Source organism: Salvelinus fontinalis, chromosome 2, assembly GCF_029448725.1.
Source record: "Salvelinus fontinalis isolate EN_2023a chromosome 2, ASM2944872v1, whole genome shotgun sequence".
NCBI lineage: Eukaryota > Metazoa > Chordata > Actinopteri > Salmoniformes > Salmonidae > Salvelinus > Salvelinus fontinalis.
In genome coordinates this window covers 84,171,068-84,192,053 of record NC_074666.1, presented here as the reverse complement: position 1 = coordinate 84,192,053, position 20,986 = coordinate 84,171,068, and the positions used below count along the sequence as shown (strand labels likewise).

The window sequence follows — 20,986 nt, the reverse complement described above, 5'->3', positions numbered from 1 at the left end:
ACGGTGGGTCACACGTTATTGGGATAGATACTCTACAGAGGGTCATACTATCAACAAACTACACAGGTGTATAAAATCGAGCACACAGCCATGCAATCTCCATAGACAAACATTGGCAGTAGAATGGCCCATACCGAAGAGCTCAGTGACTTTCAGCGTGGCACCATGATAGGATGCCACTTTTCCAACAAGGCAGTTTGTCAAATTTCTGCCCTGCTAGAGTTGTCCCGGTCAACTGTAAGTGCTGTTATTGTGAACTGGAAATGTCTAGGAGCAACAACGGCTCAGCCGCGAAGTGGTAGTCCACACAAGCTCACAGAACGGGATCGCCGAGTGCTGAAGCGCATAGCGCGTAAAAATGTCTGTCCTCAGTTGCAACACTCCCAACCTAGTTCCAAACTGCCTCTGGAATCAAAATCAGCACAATAACTGTTTGTCGGGAGCTTCGTGAAATGGATTTCAATGGCCCAAGCAGCCGCACACAAGCCTTAGATCATCATGCGCAATGCCAAGGAGTAGTGTAAAGCTTGCTGCTGTTGGACTCTGGAGCAGCGGAAACGCGTTCTCTGGAGTGATGAATCACGCTTCACCATCTGGACGAATCTGGGTTTGGCAGATGCCAGGAAAATGCTACCTGCCCGAATGCATAGTGACAACTGTAAAGTTTGGTGGAGGAGGAATAATGGACTGGGGCTGTTTTTCATGGTTCGGGCTAGGCCCCTTAGTTCCAGTGAAGGGAAATCTTAACGCTACAGCATACAATGACATTCTACACGATTCTGTGCTTACAACTGTGTGGCAAAAGTTTGGGGAAGGACCTTTCCTGTTTTAGCATGACAATTCCCCCATTGCTCAAAGCGAGATCCATACAGAAATGGTTTGTCGAGATCGTTGTGGAAGAACTTGACTGGCATGCATAGAACCCTGACCTCAACCCCATCAAACACCTTTGGGATGAATTGGAACGCTGCCAGGCCTAATCGCCCAATATCAGTACCCGATCTCACAAATGCTGTTATGGCTGAATGGAAACAAGTCCTCGCAGCAATGTTCCAACAACTAGTAGAAAAACCTTCAACGAAGGTTAGCGCGGTGAACAATTGGCCCAGCGTCGTCTGGGTTTGGCCGGTGTAGGTCGTCATTGTGAATAAGAATTTGTTCTTAACTGACTTGCCTGGTTAAATAAAATAAATACAAACAAAATTAGCAACTGCTTGTTAGGGTTAGGATAACGATTAAGGTTAGAGTTAGTGCCCAGGGTTAGGGATAATAGATAGTTAGTTGAAATGTTACTGAGTAGTGTGTAGATAGTCTGTAGAGCAGGGATCATCACCTAGATTCAGCCGCGGGATGATTATTTTCTTGAGCGGATGATCAGAGGGCCGGTATCTAATTACAAATAACTTGTGGACTGCAAATTGACCGCAAGAAGCCCAACAGATATAATATTTGACTAAAATATGATCATTCAAACCTTGCTTACATTTTATATAAGATCACATATACAGTATCTCTCTATTATGCGTGAGAATACTTTGGAACAGATTTCCAAAATTGTAATCACTGGGAACTGATTGTATGATGTTTTTACATTCTTTTATGTCTGACAATAAAAATTCAAAATACTTAAATTTTTTCATCTGAAAATTTGGGGGGGCAAATAAATTGACCCGGGGGCCAAATTCGGCCTACGGCCTGCCATTTGGGGAACCCTGCTGTAGAGCATCTACAGATGAACTATCCAAATAAAGTGTTACTCCATGGTGCATGGGCTGGTTGAGTGTCAACTTTTACTACCCAATGGTTAGGATTTGGTGCTCTCACCGCCACGGCCCGGGTTCGATTCCCGGTCAGGGAGCTACTCCTTGGGCTTCCGAGTGGCTCAGCGGTCTAAGGCACTGCATCTCAGTGCTAGAGCCGTCACTACAGACCCTGGTTCGATCCCGGGCTGTATCACAACAGGCCGTGATCAGGAGTCCTATAGGGTGGTGCACAATTGGCCCAGAGTTGTCTGGGTTAGGGGAGGGTTTGGCTGGGGTAGGCTGTCATTGTAAAATAAGAATTTGCTCTTAACTGACATGTCTAGTTAAATAAAGGTTAAATAAAATTTTAAAAAATAAAAAAATCCCACCTTGCCCAACATTAGTTGCATCCTACTGTACATTCTTCTCCTTCATTGAAGGGCACTCCTACTGTGCCAGTCCCACCCTTACCTCAACATATTCCTTTAGGAAGCATCAAAAGGAGCCTGAGAGGCAGACGGACAGTGTTAGTGGAGTTCATATTCACACGGGTGATTATCTGACTTTGAACATTTCCTCTCAAAGACCCTGTAACAGGGAAGGTTGCGTTTTCCTCCCTCCTGAGTGTGCCATATTTTCCAATGTCAGGTCAAACTGTGCCTAGCCATGTGGTAAATCAGGTCGCATGGAGGCTTCTGTCACCTCCCACTAGCAGCAGAAAGAGTTTTTGGAGATGAAGGGGAAGGAGATAGAAGGTGAAAGGAGGACAGAACGAAGCAGGGGTAGTAGTTTTCAACAACCAATTACCTCACTGGTTTCCTGGAGAAAGTGCACTAACCTAGTTTGGTTGGTGGAAGTGGTTGTGTAAATGTGTTTCTCCTTGTTGAAGAACAGGAAATGTGCTATGTATCTGCACTTCAGTTGTCTATCTTGTGGTGTTTCAGGGTCTCTTCCAGCTTTGACACTAAACAGGGAGTGTCACTTAACAAAGTAGTGAGAGAACGTAGTTCTGTTAACAACGGACAATCACACACTTGATTAAACAGCCATTTCAGGGAGGGAGGTGAGGACGGGAGATCAGTTCTGCACAAATAAACTCTGCAGTGCTGTCACATAAGCCATAAACCCCTCCCACACACACACACACACATGCGCACACACACACATGCACACATACACAGTCATAGACAAAATACACAAATAGTCATACACTGTTATAACACACATACACACACTAACACACACAGTTATACACTTAATAATACGTACACTGTCTGCGCTACCAACACAACACAAGTGACCCAGAAAAATAAGAGAAAAATAAATTCCAAACAGCTTTAAAGGAGGGAGGGAACGGTCTGTTCGATACTCTCTGACAGCACAGCAGCATGGAGAGATTCTCTTTGACTCTCTATGACTCTAAAAGGGATTTCAGATGGCATGTCATTCAGGGGGTTTACACACCATGCATACTCTCCTTGTGTTCTTCTGCATCAGACACAAACAGACTAACTACCAGCCTTCGTCTGTCTGACTTCACTGTAATAGAATATTATGGGTGAGATCATTAACTCAGCATCGTTACAAGAAACAAATATACCTCTGTTAATTTCATGCAGGAAAAGAGAATCAATTGGCCAGAACACTGAGCTATTATATCCTTCATTATCCATGGACCATGCGCTGTTCCATCTAATCAACTTCAGATCACATTTTAAACTCAGGTTTTCATTAGGCTTGAAGGAGAGCATGGACAGTGAGAGGGAGAAATGGAGAGATAGGGAGCGAAATGGAGAGATAGAGAGAGAAAGGGGGAGAAATGGAGAGATATAGAGAGAGCGTCGATGGGAGTCTTTAATTAAAGCTGATTATGCTTAATGTTCTCCGTCCATGCAGTAATGACTCCCGTGGTAGTCCTCACACAACCTCGGGATCAAGCGGAAGTTAATTGGCTGTTAAGACTCTCCCTTTCTTTCCCTCTCAGTCCATCTTTTCCCCCCTCTTTCTCTCCTTCAGAGGAATCGGAGCGAATGACCGCTGGTGGCTTTTCAGTATTTTAATCGCTCCTATGGCTATAAGCTAGGAGAACATCTCCGAACTGTCTCACTGGGCTCAGAGCCACTTTCACATACAATACAGTACATGGGCTAATCTTAGGTATTTTATGGCTTCTAACGGTTGCATCCAAAAATGGCCCCCTCTCCCTATTTAGTGCACTTTTGACGAGAATCCTACCATGTCACATCCTGTCCTATCAGTGCATGGTCTGAGGCAGGCTACGGCTGCCTATTAGAGGCTCAGGGGGGACAGAGCCTAGCATGAGCAACAGCCTTGTGACTGACTGGGACTGTGCATGTCACTCGTCGTCCCTTAGTGTGCACATTTGGTAAGCTATGATGAAGAGCTCCGTCAGGCATTCAGGGGTTGTGTAAGAGGAGCATCTCAAGAGAACCAACACACAGACGGAGGGGGTAGTGGTGGGGATGTTGGAGTTATAAAACAATAATTGTATTAGCGTAAAATGAACTGGGCTCGTACTCACATGCTGTTATTGTAATACTGGCCCTTCACTAAAGGAGCATGTTTTCTCCCTTTACTTAACTAGGCAAGTCAGTTAAGAACAAATTCTTATTTTCAATGATGGCCTAGGAACAGTGGGTTAACTGCCTTGTTCAGGGGCAGAACAACAGCTTTGTACCTTGTCAACTCGGGGGATTCAAACTTGCAACCTTTCGATTACTAGTCCAACGCTCTAACCACTAGGCTACCCTCTCGCACCTGTAATGGAATCCAAGGACAAAGCATCGGGCCTACATTCCTACATGAGTTCCATTTACCCAGCTGGATATGACAGTTTATCTGACAGAATACATGACATTACTCAGCAGTCAATAGCGCTGAAACATTTTAAACCTGAGTTAGTGTCAGCTGTGTATTCATGTGGCTGTGATTGTCCTTGGGGCTTTTGGCAATCAGTCTAGAGCCCATGTCTTTCACCACAGTGACTAGTTTCAGTGACAAAGCCATAAACAAAACACACATCCAGCCCAGGATCTGAATGATTTCCCTTCCCTCTTCTACAGTACACTAATGTTGGACATTCAGTCATGTTATGTCCTTTATGGCTCGAGGACTTCCTGTCAACCTTGCTGATGGACACAGCAGCAGTAGTGATGTCCATAGGGCATTATTCCACCCCTGCCACCCTCAGGTCTCTGTCTCCCTGTCCACTACACCCGTCTGTTCTGCACCACATGGAGGTCCTCTACAGCCTGCAGACGCATCTTTAGGAGCCTGCTGTCATCTTTGTGTTGTCCTGCAGCCCCCTGTCCATGAGAGAGAGAGAGAGAGAGAGAGAGAGAGAGAGAGAGAGAGAGAGAGAGAGAGAGAGAGAGAGAGAGAGAGAGAGAGAGAGAGAGAGAGAGAGAGAGAGAGAGAGAGAGAGAGAGAGAGAGAGAGAGAGAGAGATGCTGAAACCTGGGTTGGTTGAGAACAGCCAGGGTGAGAGGGGCGGGGAGGGATCCAATCAGCTGGTTCTGAACCAAGCACACTGTGCCAACCAACACAGATAATTACAAAGAGCTGTAAATAGACATGCAGCTTTTCCTCTCTCCTTCCTTCCCCACATCCTCCACCACTCAACAGGGGTTAGGGAGGTTTGAGGGGGTAGTATAGCGGTTATGAGCGTTGGACCAGTAACCGAAAAGTCACTGGTTTGAATCCGCTAGGTGAAAAAGCTGTCGACGTGCCCTTGAGCAAGGCACTTTACAATAATTGATCCTGTAAGTTGCACTGAAATAAGAGCATCTGCTAAATGACCAAAATGTCAATGTAAATCATTAGAAAGACAAAAGGGGAGGGGCTTACACAAAAGGCCAGAAATACTGTACCAGTCAAAAGTTTGGACACACCTACTCATTCAAGGGTTTTTCTTTATTTTCAAAATTTTTGAATAATAGCGAAGACATCAAAACTATGAAATAACACATATGGAATCAAGTAGTAAACAAAAAAGTGTTAAACAAATCAAAAATAGATGTTTGATTTTAGATTCTTCAAAGTAGCCATTCTTTGCCTTGATGACAGCTTTGCACACTCTTGGCATTCTCTCAACCAGCTTCACCTGGAATGCTTTTCCAACAGTCTTGAAGGAGTTCCCACATATGCTGAGCATGCTTGGCTGCTTTTCTTTCACTGCAGCACAACTCATCCCGAACTATCAGGAATCAAGGTAAGACCCAGATGCAGACACGTCGAATTGACAATGGTTTAATATTCCAACAGGCGCAGACAATAGACATGTCAAGGCAGCCAGGGGTCAGTAAACCGGAGGTGGGGCAATGGTACCGGACAGCAGGCAGGATCAGGGGCAGGCAGAGTGGTCAGGCAGGCGGGCTCAGAGTCAGGACAGGCAAGGGTCAAAACCAGGAGGGCAAGAGAAAAATAGACTGGGAAAAGCAGGAGCTGAGAACAAAATTGCTGGTTGACCTGACAAACAAGACGAAATGGCAACAGACAAACAGAGAACACAGGTATAAATACACAGGGGATAATGGGGAAGATGGGCGACACCTGGAGGGGGGTGGAGACAATCACAAGGACAGGTGATACAGATTAGGGTGTGACACCAAACCATCTCAATTGTGTTGAGGTCGGGTGATTGTGGAGGCCAGGTCATCTGATGCAGCACTCCATCACTCTCCTTCTTGGTCAAATATACCTTACATATCTTGGAGGTGTATTGGGTCATTGTCCTGTTGAAAAACAAATGATAGTCCCACTAAGCGCAAACCAGATGGGATGGCGTATCACAGCAGAATGCTGTGGTGGCCATTCTTGTTAAGTGTGCCTTGAATTCTAAATATATCACAGACAGTCTCACCAGCAAAGCACCCCCACACCATCACACCTTATCCTCCGTGCTTCACGGTGGGAACCACACACACGGTTGGAACCAAAAATCTCAAATTTCGACTCATCAGACCAAAGGACAGATTTCCCCTGGCCTAATGTCTATTGCTCGTGTTTCTTGGCCCAAGCAAGTCTCTTCTTTTATTGGTGTCCTTTAGTAGTGGTTTCTTTGCAGCAATTCGACCATGAATGCCTGATTCACACAGTCTCCTCTAAACAGTTGATGTTGAGATATGTCTTTTACTTGAATTCTGTGAAGCATTTATTTGGGCTGCAATTTCTGAGGCTGGTAACTCTAATGAACTTATCCTCTGCAGCAGAGGTAACTCTGGGTCTTCCTTTCCTGTGGCGGTCCTCATGAGTCATTTTCATCATAGTGCTTGATGGTTTTTGTGACTGCTTTTTGTGACTTGTTCCTGATTGACTGACCTTCATGTCTTAACACATTGTCACAAAACATTGATTGGCTCAAACGCATTAAGGAAAGAAATTCCACAAATTAACTTTTAACAAGGCACACCTGTTAATTGAAATGCATTCCAGGTGTGAAGCTGGTTGAGAGAGTGTGCAAAGCTGTCATCAAGGCAAAGGGTGGCTACTTTGAAGAATCTCAAATGTATAATATATTTTGATTTGTTTAACCCTTTTTTGTTTACTACATGATTCCATGTGTTATTTCATAGTTTTGATGTCTTCACTATTCTACAATGTAGAAAATAGTACACATAAAGAAAAACCCTGCAATGAGTAGGTGTATATGCATACATTTTTCTATTTAAAACCACAGTCTAAGGCCTCCCGAGTGGCGCAGTGGTCTAAGGCACTCTATCGCAGTGCTTGAGACGTCACTACAGAACCGGATTCATTCCCAGGCTGTGTCACAACTGGCTGTGACTAGGAATCTCATAGAGCGGCGTACAATTGGCCCAGCGTCGTCTGGGTTAGGGGAGGGTTTGGCCGAGGGGGCTTTACTTGGCTCATCGCGCTCTAGCGACTCCTTGTGGCAGGTCGGGCGCCTGCAGGCTGACTTGGGTCGTCAGTTGAACGGTGTTTCCGCCGACACATTGGTGCAGCTGAGAGGGTGTGAAGGAGCGCGGTTTCGCGGGTCATGTTTCTGAGGACGCATGACTCGACCTTCGCCTCTCCCGAGCCTGTTGGTAAGTTGCAGCGATGAGACAAGATTGTAATTGGATCTCAATTGGATATCACGAAATTAAATACAAATAAGCCACAGTCTCAATGTGGAAATAGTGTTCTTAATGTAATGACATAATGTTTTTATGAACATCATGCTGTGCCCGATGATGGTAGATGTTGTGTAACTGAGTCATGTGTTAAGACGATATGTGTTGTTGTGATGGTCAGTGGAGGAAGAGGATTGTGGATTAAGTCCTAGAGACAGTCAGCACTGTAAGCAGAGTCCTCTTCCACAGACTGGCCATGACATTCGGTTTTAACACGGGAGTCTTGTTGTCTGGACAGCCACTGATGCATAAACACATCAGAGCCTGCACACAGGCATGTCTTTGGACAGACAACACACACACACTCATTACACACCACATTAAATGAGAATGACGCAATGTGATAGAAGGAGGTTAGCTGTGGCTTCAGGGCCGAATCAGTCTACCCCTCCTCCCTAACACATGTCCACACACAAACACACACACGCAAACAAACCCACACACATTTTATTTACTCCTTCCCTTCTGTTGTATGTATGACGTGTTTGTTTGTACACCGTAATATAGATTTCAGTGGCGTACACCTAGTGCATTCCCATAGGCTTTGAGAATGTGTGTGTGTGCGTGCATGCATCCAGGTGTGTGTGTATGTTTATTTCCTCTGTGTGTCCTTTGTTTCCTGGAGGTGTGTCACATGTGTCTCCGGTGCACAGAGAGCAACCACTCCGTTGTCTGTGGCTGGCTGTTGTACATTCCTTGATTCCTATGTGTGTGCCTCAGCGCGGCGCTAGTCTTATCATCCAAACAGGCACACAACCAGCCTCTGATTTAATACACTGTATTGGGAGCCACAGAGGGAGGAGTAGGGAGGGATGCACTATCAGCTGATAACTGTCCTCCAAGCTAGGCTAACCCTGCTCCCTTCGCGCGCGCACGTGTGTGACATCTCGCAGTGGAAGGCAGGGGAGCACATGACTGGAGTTGATGTCCGCCCTCCATGCCGTCTCTGTGGGCGGAAGACAGACAGCAGTGGGCCGTCCTCACCCAGCACCCAGCCGGGGGCAGACACAGCCAGGCCTCTACCCAGCACGGTGAACATATGCCTGGGGCTCCAGCGTTGCCCGTTTACTCCTCAGCTCCACCGACCAATTATAAAACTAGGGTGCGTCTCAATTGGCACCCTTTCCCCTGTGGGCCCTGGTCAAAAGTAGTGCAACTATGTAGGGAATAGGGTGCCATTTGGGACGCAGGCACAACACTCATCCTAGAGAGGGGGAGGAGGAGGGGGAGGGGCTGGTTGTCAATCTGATATCAAACCGTGAGGCAGACGGCTGTCAGGACTGCTGCCTTCCGCATTGTTATTCTGTCACGTCCTTCATAGATGCCCCATACATACATACATACATACATACATACATACATACATACATACATACATACATACATACATACATGTCATCATACCTGTCTTATGTAATGTATACTGAATAGCTAGTCTTCACTCGTTGTGTTATATGGCTATATTATATTACAGGTCCTTGGCTTTGTGAGGACAGTGGTACTATGTATAAGGTCTCATCTCTTGATCTGCTGTTTGTTCAAATCAAATCAAATTGCATTGGACACATGCAGATGTTAATGCGAGTGTAGCGAAATGCTTGTGCTTCCAGTCCGACAATGCAGTAATATCTAACAAGTAATCTAACAAATTCACAACGACTACCTTATACACACAATGTCTGAGGATGGAATAAGAATATGTGCATATAAATATACGGATGAGAGATGGCCGTGCGGCATAGGCAAGATGCAATAGATGGTATAAAATACAGCATATACAAATGGGATGAGTAATGTAGGATATGTAAACATTATTAGAGTGCCATTAATTAAAGTGACTTGTGATACCATTATTAAATCAATTTATTAAAGTGTCCAGTGATTTGAGTCTGTATGTTGGCAGCAGCCGCTCTATGTTAGTGATGGCTGTTTAACAGTCTGATGGCCTTGAGATGGAAGCTGTTTTTCAGTCTCTCGGTCCCAGCTTTGATGCACCTGTACTGACCTCGCCTTCTGGATAATAGCAGGGGGAACAGGCAGTGGCTCGGGTGGTTGCTGTCCTTGATGATCTTTTTGGCCTTTCCTGTGACATCGGGTGCAGTAAGTCTCCTGGAGGGCAGGTAGTTTGCCCCCGGTGATGCGTTGTGCAGACCTCCCCTCTGGGGAGCCTTGTGGTTGAGGGCGGTGCAGTTACTGTACCAGGCGGTGACACAGCCAGACAGGATGCTCTCGATTGTACATCTGTAGAAGTTTGTGACAGTTTTAGGTGACAAACCAAATTTCTTCAGCCTCCTGAGGTTGAAGAGACGCTGTTGCGCCTTCTTCACAACGCTGTCTGTGTGGGTGGACCATTTCAGTTTGTCCGTGATGTGTAGGCCGAGGAACTTAAAACTTTCCACCTTTTCCACTACTGTCCTGTCGATGTGGATTAGGGGGGTGCTCCCTCTGCTGTTTCCTGAAGTCCACGATCATCTCCTTTGTTTTGTTGACGTTGAGCGAGAGGTTATTTTCCTGACACCACACTCCGAGGGGCCTCACCTCCTCCCTATAGGCAGTGTCATCATTGTTGGTAATCAAGCCTACCACTGTAGTGTCGTCTGCAAACGTGATGATTGAGTTGGAGGCGTGGGTGATGGGTGAACAGAGAGAACAGGAGAGTGCTGAGAACGCCCCAGTGTTGAGGATCAGCGGAGTGGAGATGATGTTTCCTACCTTCACCACCTGGGGGGCGACCCGTCAGGAAGTCCAGGACCCAGTTGCACAGGGCGGGGTCGAGACCCAGGGTCTCAAGCTTAATGATGAGTTTGGAGGGTACTATGGTGTTGAATGCTGAGCTGTAGTCAATGAACAGCATTCTTACATAGGTATTCCTCTTGTCCAGATAGGATAGGGCAGTGTGCAGTGTGATGGCGATTGCATCGTCTGTGGACCTATTGGGGCGGTAAGCAAATTGGAGTGGGTCTAGGCTATCAGGTGGGGTGGAGGTGATATGATCCTTGACTAGCAGACTGGGATAGGGATTTATTGAATATGTTCGTAAACACACGAGCCATACTATGACGTACTGTATAACAACCACCTAGAACCACCCATGTTTTTTTTTTTCTTAATTTTTATCCCATTTTCTCCCCAATTTTCGTGGTATCCAATCGCTAGTAATTACTACCTTGTCTCATCGCTACAACTCCCGTACGGGCTCGGGAGAGACGAAGGTCGAAAGCCATGCGTCCTCCGAAGCACAACCCAACCAGCCGTACTGCTTCTTAACACAGCGCGCCTCCAACCCGGAAGCCAGCCGCACCAATGTGTCGGAGGAAACACCGTGTACCTGGCCCCCTTGGCTGGCGCGTACTGCGCCCGGCCCGCCACAGGAGTCGCTGGAGCGCGATGAGACAAGGATATCCCTACCGGCCAAACCCTCCCTACCCCGGACGACGCTATGCCAATTGTGCGTCGCCCCACGGACCTCAGTGTGACAGTGTGCAGTGTGATGGCAATTGCATCGTCTGTGAATCTATTGGGGCGGCAAGCAAATTGGAGTGGGTCTAGGCTAACAGGTGGGGTGGAGGTGATATGATCCTTGACTAGCAGACTGGGATAGGGATTTATTGAATATGTTCGTAAACACACCAGCCATACTATGACGTACTGTATAACAACCACCTAGAACCACCCATGTTGTAGCATCTAATACTTTACCAAGCTCAGCTGTGACTTAGCATAGGTATGTCTTAGATATGGGTCGTAATGTACCAGACAATCTCCTCTCTTTCAGAGGTGACAGTTGTTTTGGGACCAATTTCCTTTGTTTCTAAAGGTGTGTGTGTGTGTGTGTGTTATTACGAGGTCAATCTCTTCTGTTTTTAAAGGTGTGTGTGTGTTATTACGAGGTCAATCTCTTCTGTTGCTAAAGGTGTGTGTTATTGTGTCCTGATATCTCCTCATCCTCCTATCAAATCCATGGTATGTGTTGTAATGGTGTGTTGCTTTGCGCATGCTCAGGGCAGGTCTGGTGACCCAGAGATGATACTGATGATTGATCCTGGCGGTGGGATAAGTACCCAGCGCAGCACCGGCCCACTGAAACGCAGCCAGCTGGAAAATTAGAAATCTCTTCATCCCTGGTCCATTTGATATCCGGTATCACCTTCCCAGCTCGTACGGTGCAGGCCAGGCACTCCCCTCTCACAGCCAATAAATCTGTAATTAAATGATATGTGCGTGTGTATACGTGAGCACCCGGTGCATGTCCTTGAAGGATTAGCTCTGGCAGTGGGGTGATAGGATGTAGGGGGGTCGTGAAGGGGTGTTGCTCACATGCCCCCCCCCCCCCCCCCCCACACACACACACACACACACACATGCTCGTTTCTGAGCTGTGAAGTGTGACTGATGGGGTTCTGCTGAAGGTGTGTGTTTTGCTGCTTCATTTGTAAAACAAAACAAGCCAGTCAGTCTTACACCTTACCTCCCACCTTACCTCATACCTTACCTCATACCTTACCTCCCACCTTACCTCATACCTTACCTCCCACCTTACCTCATACCTTACCTCCCACCTTACCTCATACCTTACCTCCCACCTTACCTCATACCTTACCTCCCACCTTACCTCATACCTTACCTCCCACCTTACCTCATACCTTACCTCCCACCTTACCTCATACCTTACCTCATACCTTACCTCCCACCTTACCTCATACCTTACCTCCCACCTTACCTCATACCTTACCTCCCACCTTACCTCATACCTTACCTCATACCTTACCTCACACCTTACCTCATACCTTACCCCCCACCTTACCTCATACCTTACCTCCCACCTTACCTCATACCTTACCTCACACCTTACCTCATACCTTACCTCATACCTTACCTCCCTCCTTACCTCATACCTTACCTCATACCTTACCTCCCTCCTTACCTCATACCTTACCCCCCCATTACCTCCCACCTTTACTCATACCTTACCTCACACCTTACCTCCCACCTTACCTCACACCTTACCTCATACCTTACCTCATACCTTACCTCATACCTTACCTCATACCTTACCTCCCACCTTACCTCATACCTTACCTCCCACCTTACCTCATACTTTACCTCCCACCTTACCTCATACCTTACCTCCCACCTTACCTCATACCTTACCTCATACCTTACCTCATACCTTACCTCACACCTTGCCTCATACCTTACCTCCCACCTTACCTCATACCTTACCTCATATCTTACCTCCCACCTTACCTCATACCTTACCTCACACCTTACTTCACACCTTACCTCATACCTTACCTCACACCTTTTTCCTACTTTACCTCCCACCTTACCTCATACCTTACCTCCCACCTTACCTCATACCTTACCTCATACCTTACCTCACACCTTACCTCATACCTTACCTCACACCTTTCTCCTACTTTAACTTCCACCTTACCTCCCACCTTACCTCATACCTTACCTCACACCTTTCCTCCTACTTTACCTCATACCTTACCTCTCACCTTACCCTATATCTTACCTCACACCTTTTCTCCTACTTTACCTCCCACCTTACCTCACACCTTTTCTCATACCTTACCTCACACCTTTCTCCTACTTTACCTCACACCTTACCTCACACCTTATCTCCCACCTCACACCTTATCTCCCACCTCCCACCTTACCTCACACCTTACCTCACTTCTTTACCTCACTCCTTACCTACCAAACACACTGGAAGAGACAGAAAAAGAGACATCAAAGCGTCTCTCATGATTGTTCTGAGTGTTTGTCTAACCCTGTTGTGTTGTTGTTCCGTCCAGGCACCTCTGCCCAGGGCAACCCCCTCCTGGCCTCCCTGCCTGTCCCGGGACGGCCCCTGCACCCCCACCTCGACCTCAAGCACTTCCTGCCCTTCAGGCTCAATGGATCGTCCCCCCTCAGCCTCTTCCCTAACTTCAGCACGGTGAGTCACACAGCACGGCATGGCACATCAACAGCACGGCATGGCATCATCATATCTACGTAACTACCACACTGCTAGTGTGAACTCAAAATACCTTTTTGTCTGTAAAATATCCTGTTATTTTCATGAGCTTAAGATGTCTGAAAAAAATAGGCTACTCAAAGTGCCTGATGCCATTACCTTAAATTCTAATATATCTGTTAGTATTATAGAGCCACGCCCACCTACACTACTGTTCAAAAGTTTAGGGGTACAGAGGCCCATTATCCGCAACCATCATTCCTGTCTTCCAATGCCACGTTGTGTTAGCTAATCCAAGTTTATCATTTTAAAAGGCTAATTGATCATTAGAAAACCCTTTTGCAATTATGTTAGCACAGCTGAAAACTGTTGTTCTGATTAATGACAACTTACTGTCTACATCCATTCCCAATTTGCCTGTATAGTGTACAGTTGAAGTCGGAAGTTTACATACACCTTAGCCAAATACATTTAAACTCAGTTTTTCACAATTCCTGACATTTAACCCTCGTAAAAATGTGCTGTCTTAGGTCAGTTAGGATCACCACTTTATTTTAAGAATGTGAAATGTCAGAATAATAGTAGAGAGAATGATTTAGTTCAGCTTTTATTTCTTTCATCACATTCCCAGTGGGTCAGAAGTTTACATACACTCAATTAGTATTTGGTAGCATTGCCTTTAAATTGTTTAACCTGGGTCAAACGTTCCAGGTAGCCTTCCACCAGCTTCCCACAATAAGTTGGGTGAATTTTGGCCCATTCCTCCTGACAGAGCTGGTGTAACTGAGTCAGGTTTGTAGGCCTCCTTGCTCGCACACGCTTTTTCAGTTCTGCCCACAAATGTTCTATAGGATTGAGGTCAGGGCTTTGTGATGGCCACTCCAACTTTGTTGTCCTTAAGCCATATTGCCACAACTTTGGTAGTATGCTTGGGGTCATTGTCCATTTGGAATGATGTCTTGAGATGTTGCTTCAATATATCCACATAATTTTCCTCCCTCATGATGCCATCTATTTTGTGAAGTGCACCAGCCCCTCCTGCAGCAAAGTACCCCCACAACATGATGCTGCCACCCCCGTCTTTCACGGTTGGGATGGTGTTCTTCGGCTTGCAAGCCTCTCCTTTAAACATAACGATGGTCATTATGGCCAAACAGTTATATTTTTGTTTCATCAGACCAGAGGACATTTCTCCAAAAAGTACGATCCTTGTCCCCATGTGCAGTTTCAAACCGTAGTCCGGCTTTTTTATGGCAGTTTTGGAGCAGTGGCTTCTTCCTTGCTGAGCGGCCTTTCAGGTTATGTCGACATAGGACTTGTTTTACTGTGGACATAGATACTTTTGTACCTGTTTTCTCCAGCATCTTCACAAAGTCCTTTGCTGTTGTTCTGGGATTGATTTGCACTTTTCGCACCAAACTAGGAGACAGAACGTGTATCCTTCCTGAGTGGTATGACGGTTGCGTGGTCCCATGGTGTTTATACTTGCGTACTATTGTTTGTACAGATGAGCATGGTACCTTCAGGCATTTGGAAATTTCTCCCAGGTATGAACCAGACTTGCGGAGGTCTACAATTATTTTTCTGAGGTCTTGACTGATTTATTTTGATTTTCCATGATGTAAAGCAAAGAGGCACTGAGTTTTATTGTAGGCCTTGAAATACTTCCACAGGTAAACCTCCAATTGACTCAAATGATGTCAATTAGCTGATCAGAAGCTTCTAAAGCCATGACATAATTTTCTGGAATTTTCCAAGCTGTTTAAAGGCACAGTCAACTTAGTGTATGTACACTTCTGACCCACTGGAATTGTGATACAGTGAATTATAAGTGAAATAATCTGTCTGTAAACAATTGTTGGAAAAATGACTTGTGTCATGCACAAAGTAGATGTCCTAACCAACTTGCCAAAACTATAGTTTGTTAACAAGAAATGTGTGGAGTGTTTGAAAAACGAGTTTTAATGATTACAACATAAGTGTATGTAAACCTCCGACTTCAACTGTATGTGTTTCAATTTCTTTGGTCCTTCGTTTACAGTGTGTGGACAGTGTGTGTGTGTGTTCACCCCCTTTTCCCCTCTGTGTGAAGCCCTCTCAAGTTCCACCAACTCTAAATGAAACATATGCCTCTTCAGTCTTCTCCAGCCTGCACTTTACACTCTTTCAAAAAGACTGAGAAAAGGAGGATGAGAGGCAGAGGTGAGCCACAGAGATCTGTGGTGCTGATTCACACAGTGGAGGGATGGATGGGGAGCATGGGGAGAGGTGGAGGGTCTAGGAGCGTGTATGTGTCCTGTATCAGATGGTGGTCTGGGAGCGTGCGCGTGTCTTGGAGAGGATGGTGGTCAGGGAGCGTGCGCGTGTCTTGGAGAGGATGGTGGTCTGGGAGCGTGCGCGTGTCTTGGAGAGGATGGTGGTCTGGGAGCGTGCGCGTGTCTTGGAGAGGATGGTGGTCTGGGAGCGTGCGCGTGTCTTGGAGAGGATGGTGGTCAGGGAGCGTGCGCGTGTCTTGGAGAGGATGGTGGTCAGGGAGCGTGCGCGTGTCTTGGAGCGGATGGTGGTCTGGGAGCGTGCGCGTGTCTTGGAGTGGATGGTGGTCTGGGAGCGTGCACGTGTCTTGGAGCGGATGGTGGTCTGGGAGCGTGCACGTGTCTTGGAGCGGATGGTGGTCTGGGAGCGTGCGCGTGTCTTGGAGCGGATGGTTGTCTGGGAGCGTGCACATGTCCTGCATCTGATGGCCGTCTGGGAGCGTGCACGTGTCTAACCCTGCCTAGCCAATCACAAAGCCAGGGAATAAACTAGCCAACCAGTCAGAGCAGCAGTATTAGTAGTAGTAACCGCTGCATTATTCATACATGTGCCTTCCAGCACAGAGAAAAACATACCACAAGAAAACGACAGTATCACCTCACTATGAAGTCATCTGTGAACCACTACTTCTCTAGCATACAGCTAGCAGATGTGCTACATAGCCTTTCGCTTGCCACCAACTCCCTAGAATTCAACCAGCCTTCAAGAGTTAATAACAGCAAATAACGCCCACCTGAGAGTTCTGGCACAGAATAATTAGCCTACAGCGGCTATGTGACCTAGCTAATATGACACACAGCAGACCAATACAGCTATGGCATTAATCACTAGGACCCTTCGCCCTCTTCCAGTCTCACCTTTCCTCTTTCCTAGGCTATGTCCTAAATGGCACCCTATTCCCAGTTTAGTGCACTACCGACCCTGGTCAAAAGTAGTGCGCTACATAGGGAATAGAGTGGCATTTGGGACTCAGCCCGAGTCTCAATGGTGACATTCATGTTCTCTGGGGCCCGTTGAGGCAGAGGCACACTTTGTTTCGGGGTGTGTGCAGGGGGAAGATGAATGCACCTGTCTCACGAGCTAAATAGACCTCAGTCTCCCCCTGCACCTCCCCTGCACTTCAATCATCGTTTCAGCTGCGGCCCGCCGTGAGATCGCTCCTTTCTGCAGAGGGGGGCGAGGGAGAGAGGAAGAGGGCCGGACAATTGGTGCATTTATACCGGCATGTTCAGGATGGCTGCGGGCGAACAATGGCCACATTCTCTCAGCTCCCTAAAACAAATAGTTGTGTGCGGCGCACCTTGTGAAGGTGGCCAGAGGGCACAGTCTAGAGGAGCTCTGTTTCCATGACACAGTTCTGGCTTCGGAAGGGAAAGGTTAGTTCCTCCCCGAGGTTGCAGCACTGCACCGCGTTGTTTAAGGAGCCAGAATAGAGCGGCGTAGGGTTACCCTTGAGGGAACAGCAGGCAAGCAGTGTTGCACAGGATGAGGGCTGTAAGACCGGTGCGTTTAAGGTTGTTTCTATTCCACACCCCACCACACCTGGCCTTTGAAAACAGATCATTTAGAGTCAACACAGAAACAGAGCTGTTTCCTTTGAGTGTGTGTGTGTGTGTGTGTGTGTGTGTGTGTGTGTGTGTGTGTGTGTGTGTGTGTGTGTGTGTGTGTGTGTGTGTGTGTGTGTGTGTGTGTGTGTGTGTGTGTGTGTGTGTGTGTGTGTGTGTGTGTGTGTGTGTGTGTGTGTGTGTATTGAGGGGCAGCCATTGTTTAGTGTTGTGTATCAGACAATAGCCAGTGCCATCCACACACTCAGTGATGCCAGGGAAGACATATGTCTGGTTACACTGAGTGTAACATGACTTGCCCAGCACATTGTTCCAACCCAGCCCTCCACAGCCACCCCCCACCTCCCCCTCTGTCTCTGAGGAGAGGGCAGCGCGGGGCGAGCCAGATGCCAGGCTGGGGAAGGATCCAGGGTGATTGTTATATTTGATACCGTGCTGATGAGGGCCACACTGAAATCAGCTGTCATCGTGCGATCCAGCCATTCTAATCAAGCCCAGAGCAGTCATCCTGGCTCTGGCCTCACACCCCCTATCAGCTGAAATGGTGAGAGAATATCTTCCCTCCTTCAGGAATCTCTGAAGTCTTTAGGCACGTAGACAGTAAAACTCATGTGACATATCGTATATATTGTCTGCCCAAAGTCCCTTTCTCTAACTACTTCCCACTATACTGCCCTGGATCAGAGCTCGCATGTCATTGTATCCTCAGGCTGATTTGAGTTGTATCTCCAATTCTCCATGCAGTTTTGTTGTGGTCAAACCCAGTGTATTTATAGGAGTATCAGGGGTCAGAGGTCCCAGATGGAGTGATAGTTTTAACCCCTGGTCTCCTGTCTGTCCTGCAGATGGACCCGGTGCAGAAGGCGGTGATCAACCACACGTTTGGCGTCCCTCAGCCACTCAAGAAGAAACAGAACATCTCCTGTAACATCTGTCACCTGCGCTTCAACTCCACGGTAAAGAGAGTGCTGTGTGTGTGTGTGTGTGTGTGTGTGTGTGTGTGTGTGTGTGTGTGTGTGTGTGTGTGTGTGTGTGTGTGTGTGTGTGTGTGTGTGTGTGTGTGTGTGTGTGTGTGTGTGTGTGTGTGTGTGTCTGCATGACTGCGAGAGGGAGGGAGAGAAAAGAGAGAGCGAGGAAGGGAGAAGGAAATTGAGTTGCAGACTGTAGTTGGTAGATTTGACAGTTAGAATAAATACAGATTTCTTTGTTCCTTCCTTCTATCTTCTTTAATGTTTTAAGAAAGAAAAGCCGTTCCAAATTACCTGAGTCCTCACTGACTCACAGCAGCTTATCTTTGGCGGCTGATAGGGAGTCCAGTCGGACTCTGAGCGTGCATGCGTGTGTTTGTGTGTGTGCATCCACGCGCTCGTGAGTGTGTGCATGTGTGTTCCTCTGTGTGAAATGTTCTCATTATTAAATCGTAAGGTATTCATTTGTTTTTCTGTATATCTGGTTTGTGTGCGTGTGTGTGTGTGTGTGTGTGTGTGTGTGTGTGTGTGTGTGTGTGTGTGTGTGTGTGTGTGTGTGTGTGTGTGTGTGTGTGTGTGTGTGTGTGTGTGTGTGTGTGTGTGTGTGTGTAATGCGGTAGCTTGTTTTGGTGTGAGGGATTAGACAGCAGGGAAAGCTTCCATTTATCAGCAAAGAACAGAAACAATCACGAGCCCAGGCAGGAGCCCACATTCTCAACTCCTCTTTTGATTTCTCCCATTCCTGCCACCTCAAACACACACACACACATACACACACACACACACACACACACACACACACACACACACACACACACACACACACACACACACACACACACACACACACACACACACACACAGTCACATAAACAAACAACCAATCAAATGGAATGTCTTAAGAAACACACAAACACCTAAGAGTTGGGCAAAGGCTGATTTAAAATCAAATAACAAAACTCTCTCTTTCTCCCTGCCCCTCTCTCTCACACATACACACAGAGGAACACACAAATACTGTTTCACACACACACACACACACACACACACACATCCTCTTGAGACTTGATCTTCAAAGAGGAGCAGAGACACAGAAGAGGGTGAGCTGAGGCTGAGGGGGAAAGGGAAGCGGAGTAGACAGTGGCAGGTGTTCTCCCCAGGCTTCACACGGTAGAGCAAATCCCATTCCCACCCTCCCTCCGCACAGCGCCAGCTACAGTTGGAGAGAGGTGTCAGGTCTGGGGGTTTGAGGGGGGATGACAAGACAGGGGGACACTGAGCTTTAAACAGTCTATTAAAGGGAGGAGGAAAACTTCCTCAGTCAAACTGTAAATAAACTTCAAATGGAAAATGAGGAGATCTCTATATAAGTATTTATTTACAGTATATTGTATACTGTTTATTGTTAGATATTGTTTATTAGCTCCACGCTCTGTCATGTTTATTTGAAAATATAAAGAATATTTGTTAACGTACATTCGATGTAGCACATGGAATAGTCAGACAGTGATCTAGGCAGAGGCCTTATATAGAGGGCGTGTAATAATAAGAATGTATTCAACTTCTATAGCGCTTTTCATTACAGAAAGAGTCTCAAAGCCTGCATTCATGTCTGGTAGTGTGACGTGACAGTCAGTGCCTTTAAAATGCTAAGTGCTCATGCTAATGTTCATTTCACACTCCCTGTGTCTCCCTGTCTCTCCGTGTGTCTCGTACTGTATGGCTCGGAGTTGGACTGGAGAACGGAGAACGTACGGGGGCTGAAAGAGAGCAGAGCTGATTTGTCACAGCACAATAATCTCATAAGCATTTTCACGGCCGATCAGTCAGACGACATGGTGAAATATTATAGTCCAAGTAGTGTTTATAGAAGTGTTGATGGCTGCTGTTGGTTTATTTATAGCCAGAGCTCCCGACACAGAACAGTATGTACATCATTTGGTTTGTTAATACTGTACACAGTGGACATATTCAACTGCATATAGCCATAGACATGGTTCTGATGGATCTGATCTGTCTTGGTTTTTACTTTCACCCACATTGCTTTGTTGTCATATGAGGTGTGTGTGTGTGTGTGTGTGTGTGTGTGTGTGTGTGTGTGTGTGTGTGTGTGTGTGTGTGTGTGTGTGTGTGTGTGTGTGTGTGTGTGTGTGTGTGTGTGTGTGCGTGTGTGTGTGTGTGTGTGTGTGTGTGTGGTACCATGGCTATTAAGGTTATTATGGAGGCTGAGGCAGTTGAGAGAAGATACAAAACCAAAAGAAGCATCCGTGTGTTG

The 20,986-nt window shown here is 46.7% G+C and overlaps 1 protein-coding gene across 3 annotated transcripts in view; it reads left to right on the top strand.

The window, feature by feature from the left end:
* Nucleotides 1-20,986, top strand: part of LOC129829578 (zinc finger protein 385C-like) — a 195,741-nt gene that overhangs the window by 147,526 nt on the left and 27,229 nt on the right. For all 3 annotated transcript variants that reach the window (XM_055891358.1, XM_055891364.1, XM_055891371.1), the window contains 2 exons: nucleotides 13,702-13,844; nucleotides 18,589-18,699. In XM_055891358.1, coding sequence (XP_055747333.1) covers nucleotides 13,702-13,844; nucleotides 18,589-18,699 — 254 coding nt within the window. The remainder of the gene's footprint in view (nucleotides 1-13,701; nucleotides 13,845-18,588; nucleotides 18,700-20,986) is intronic.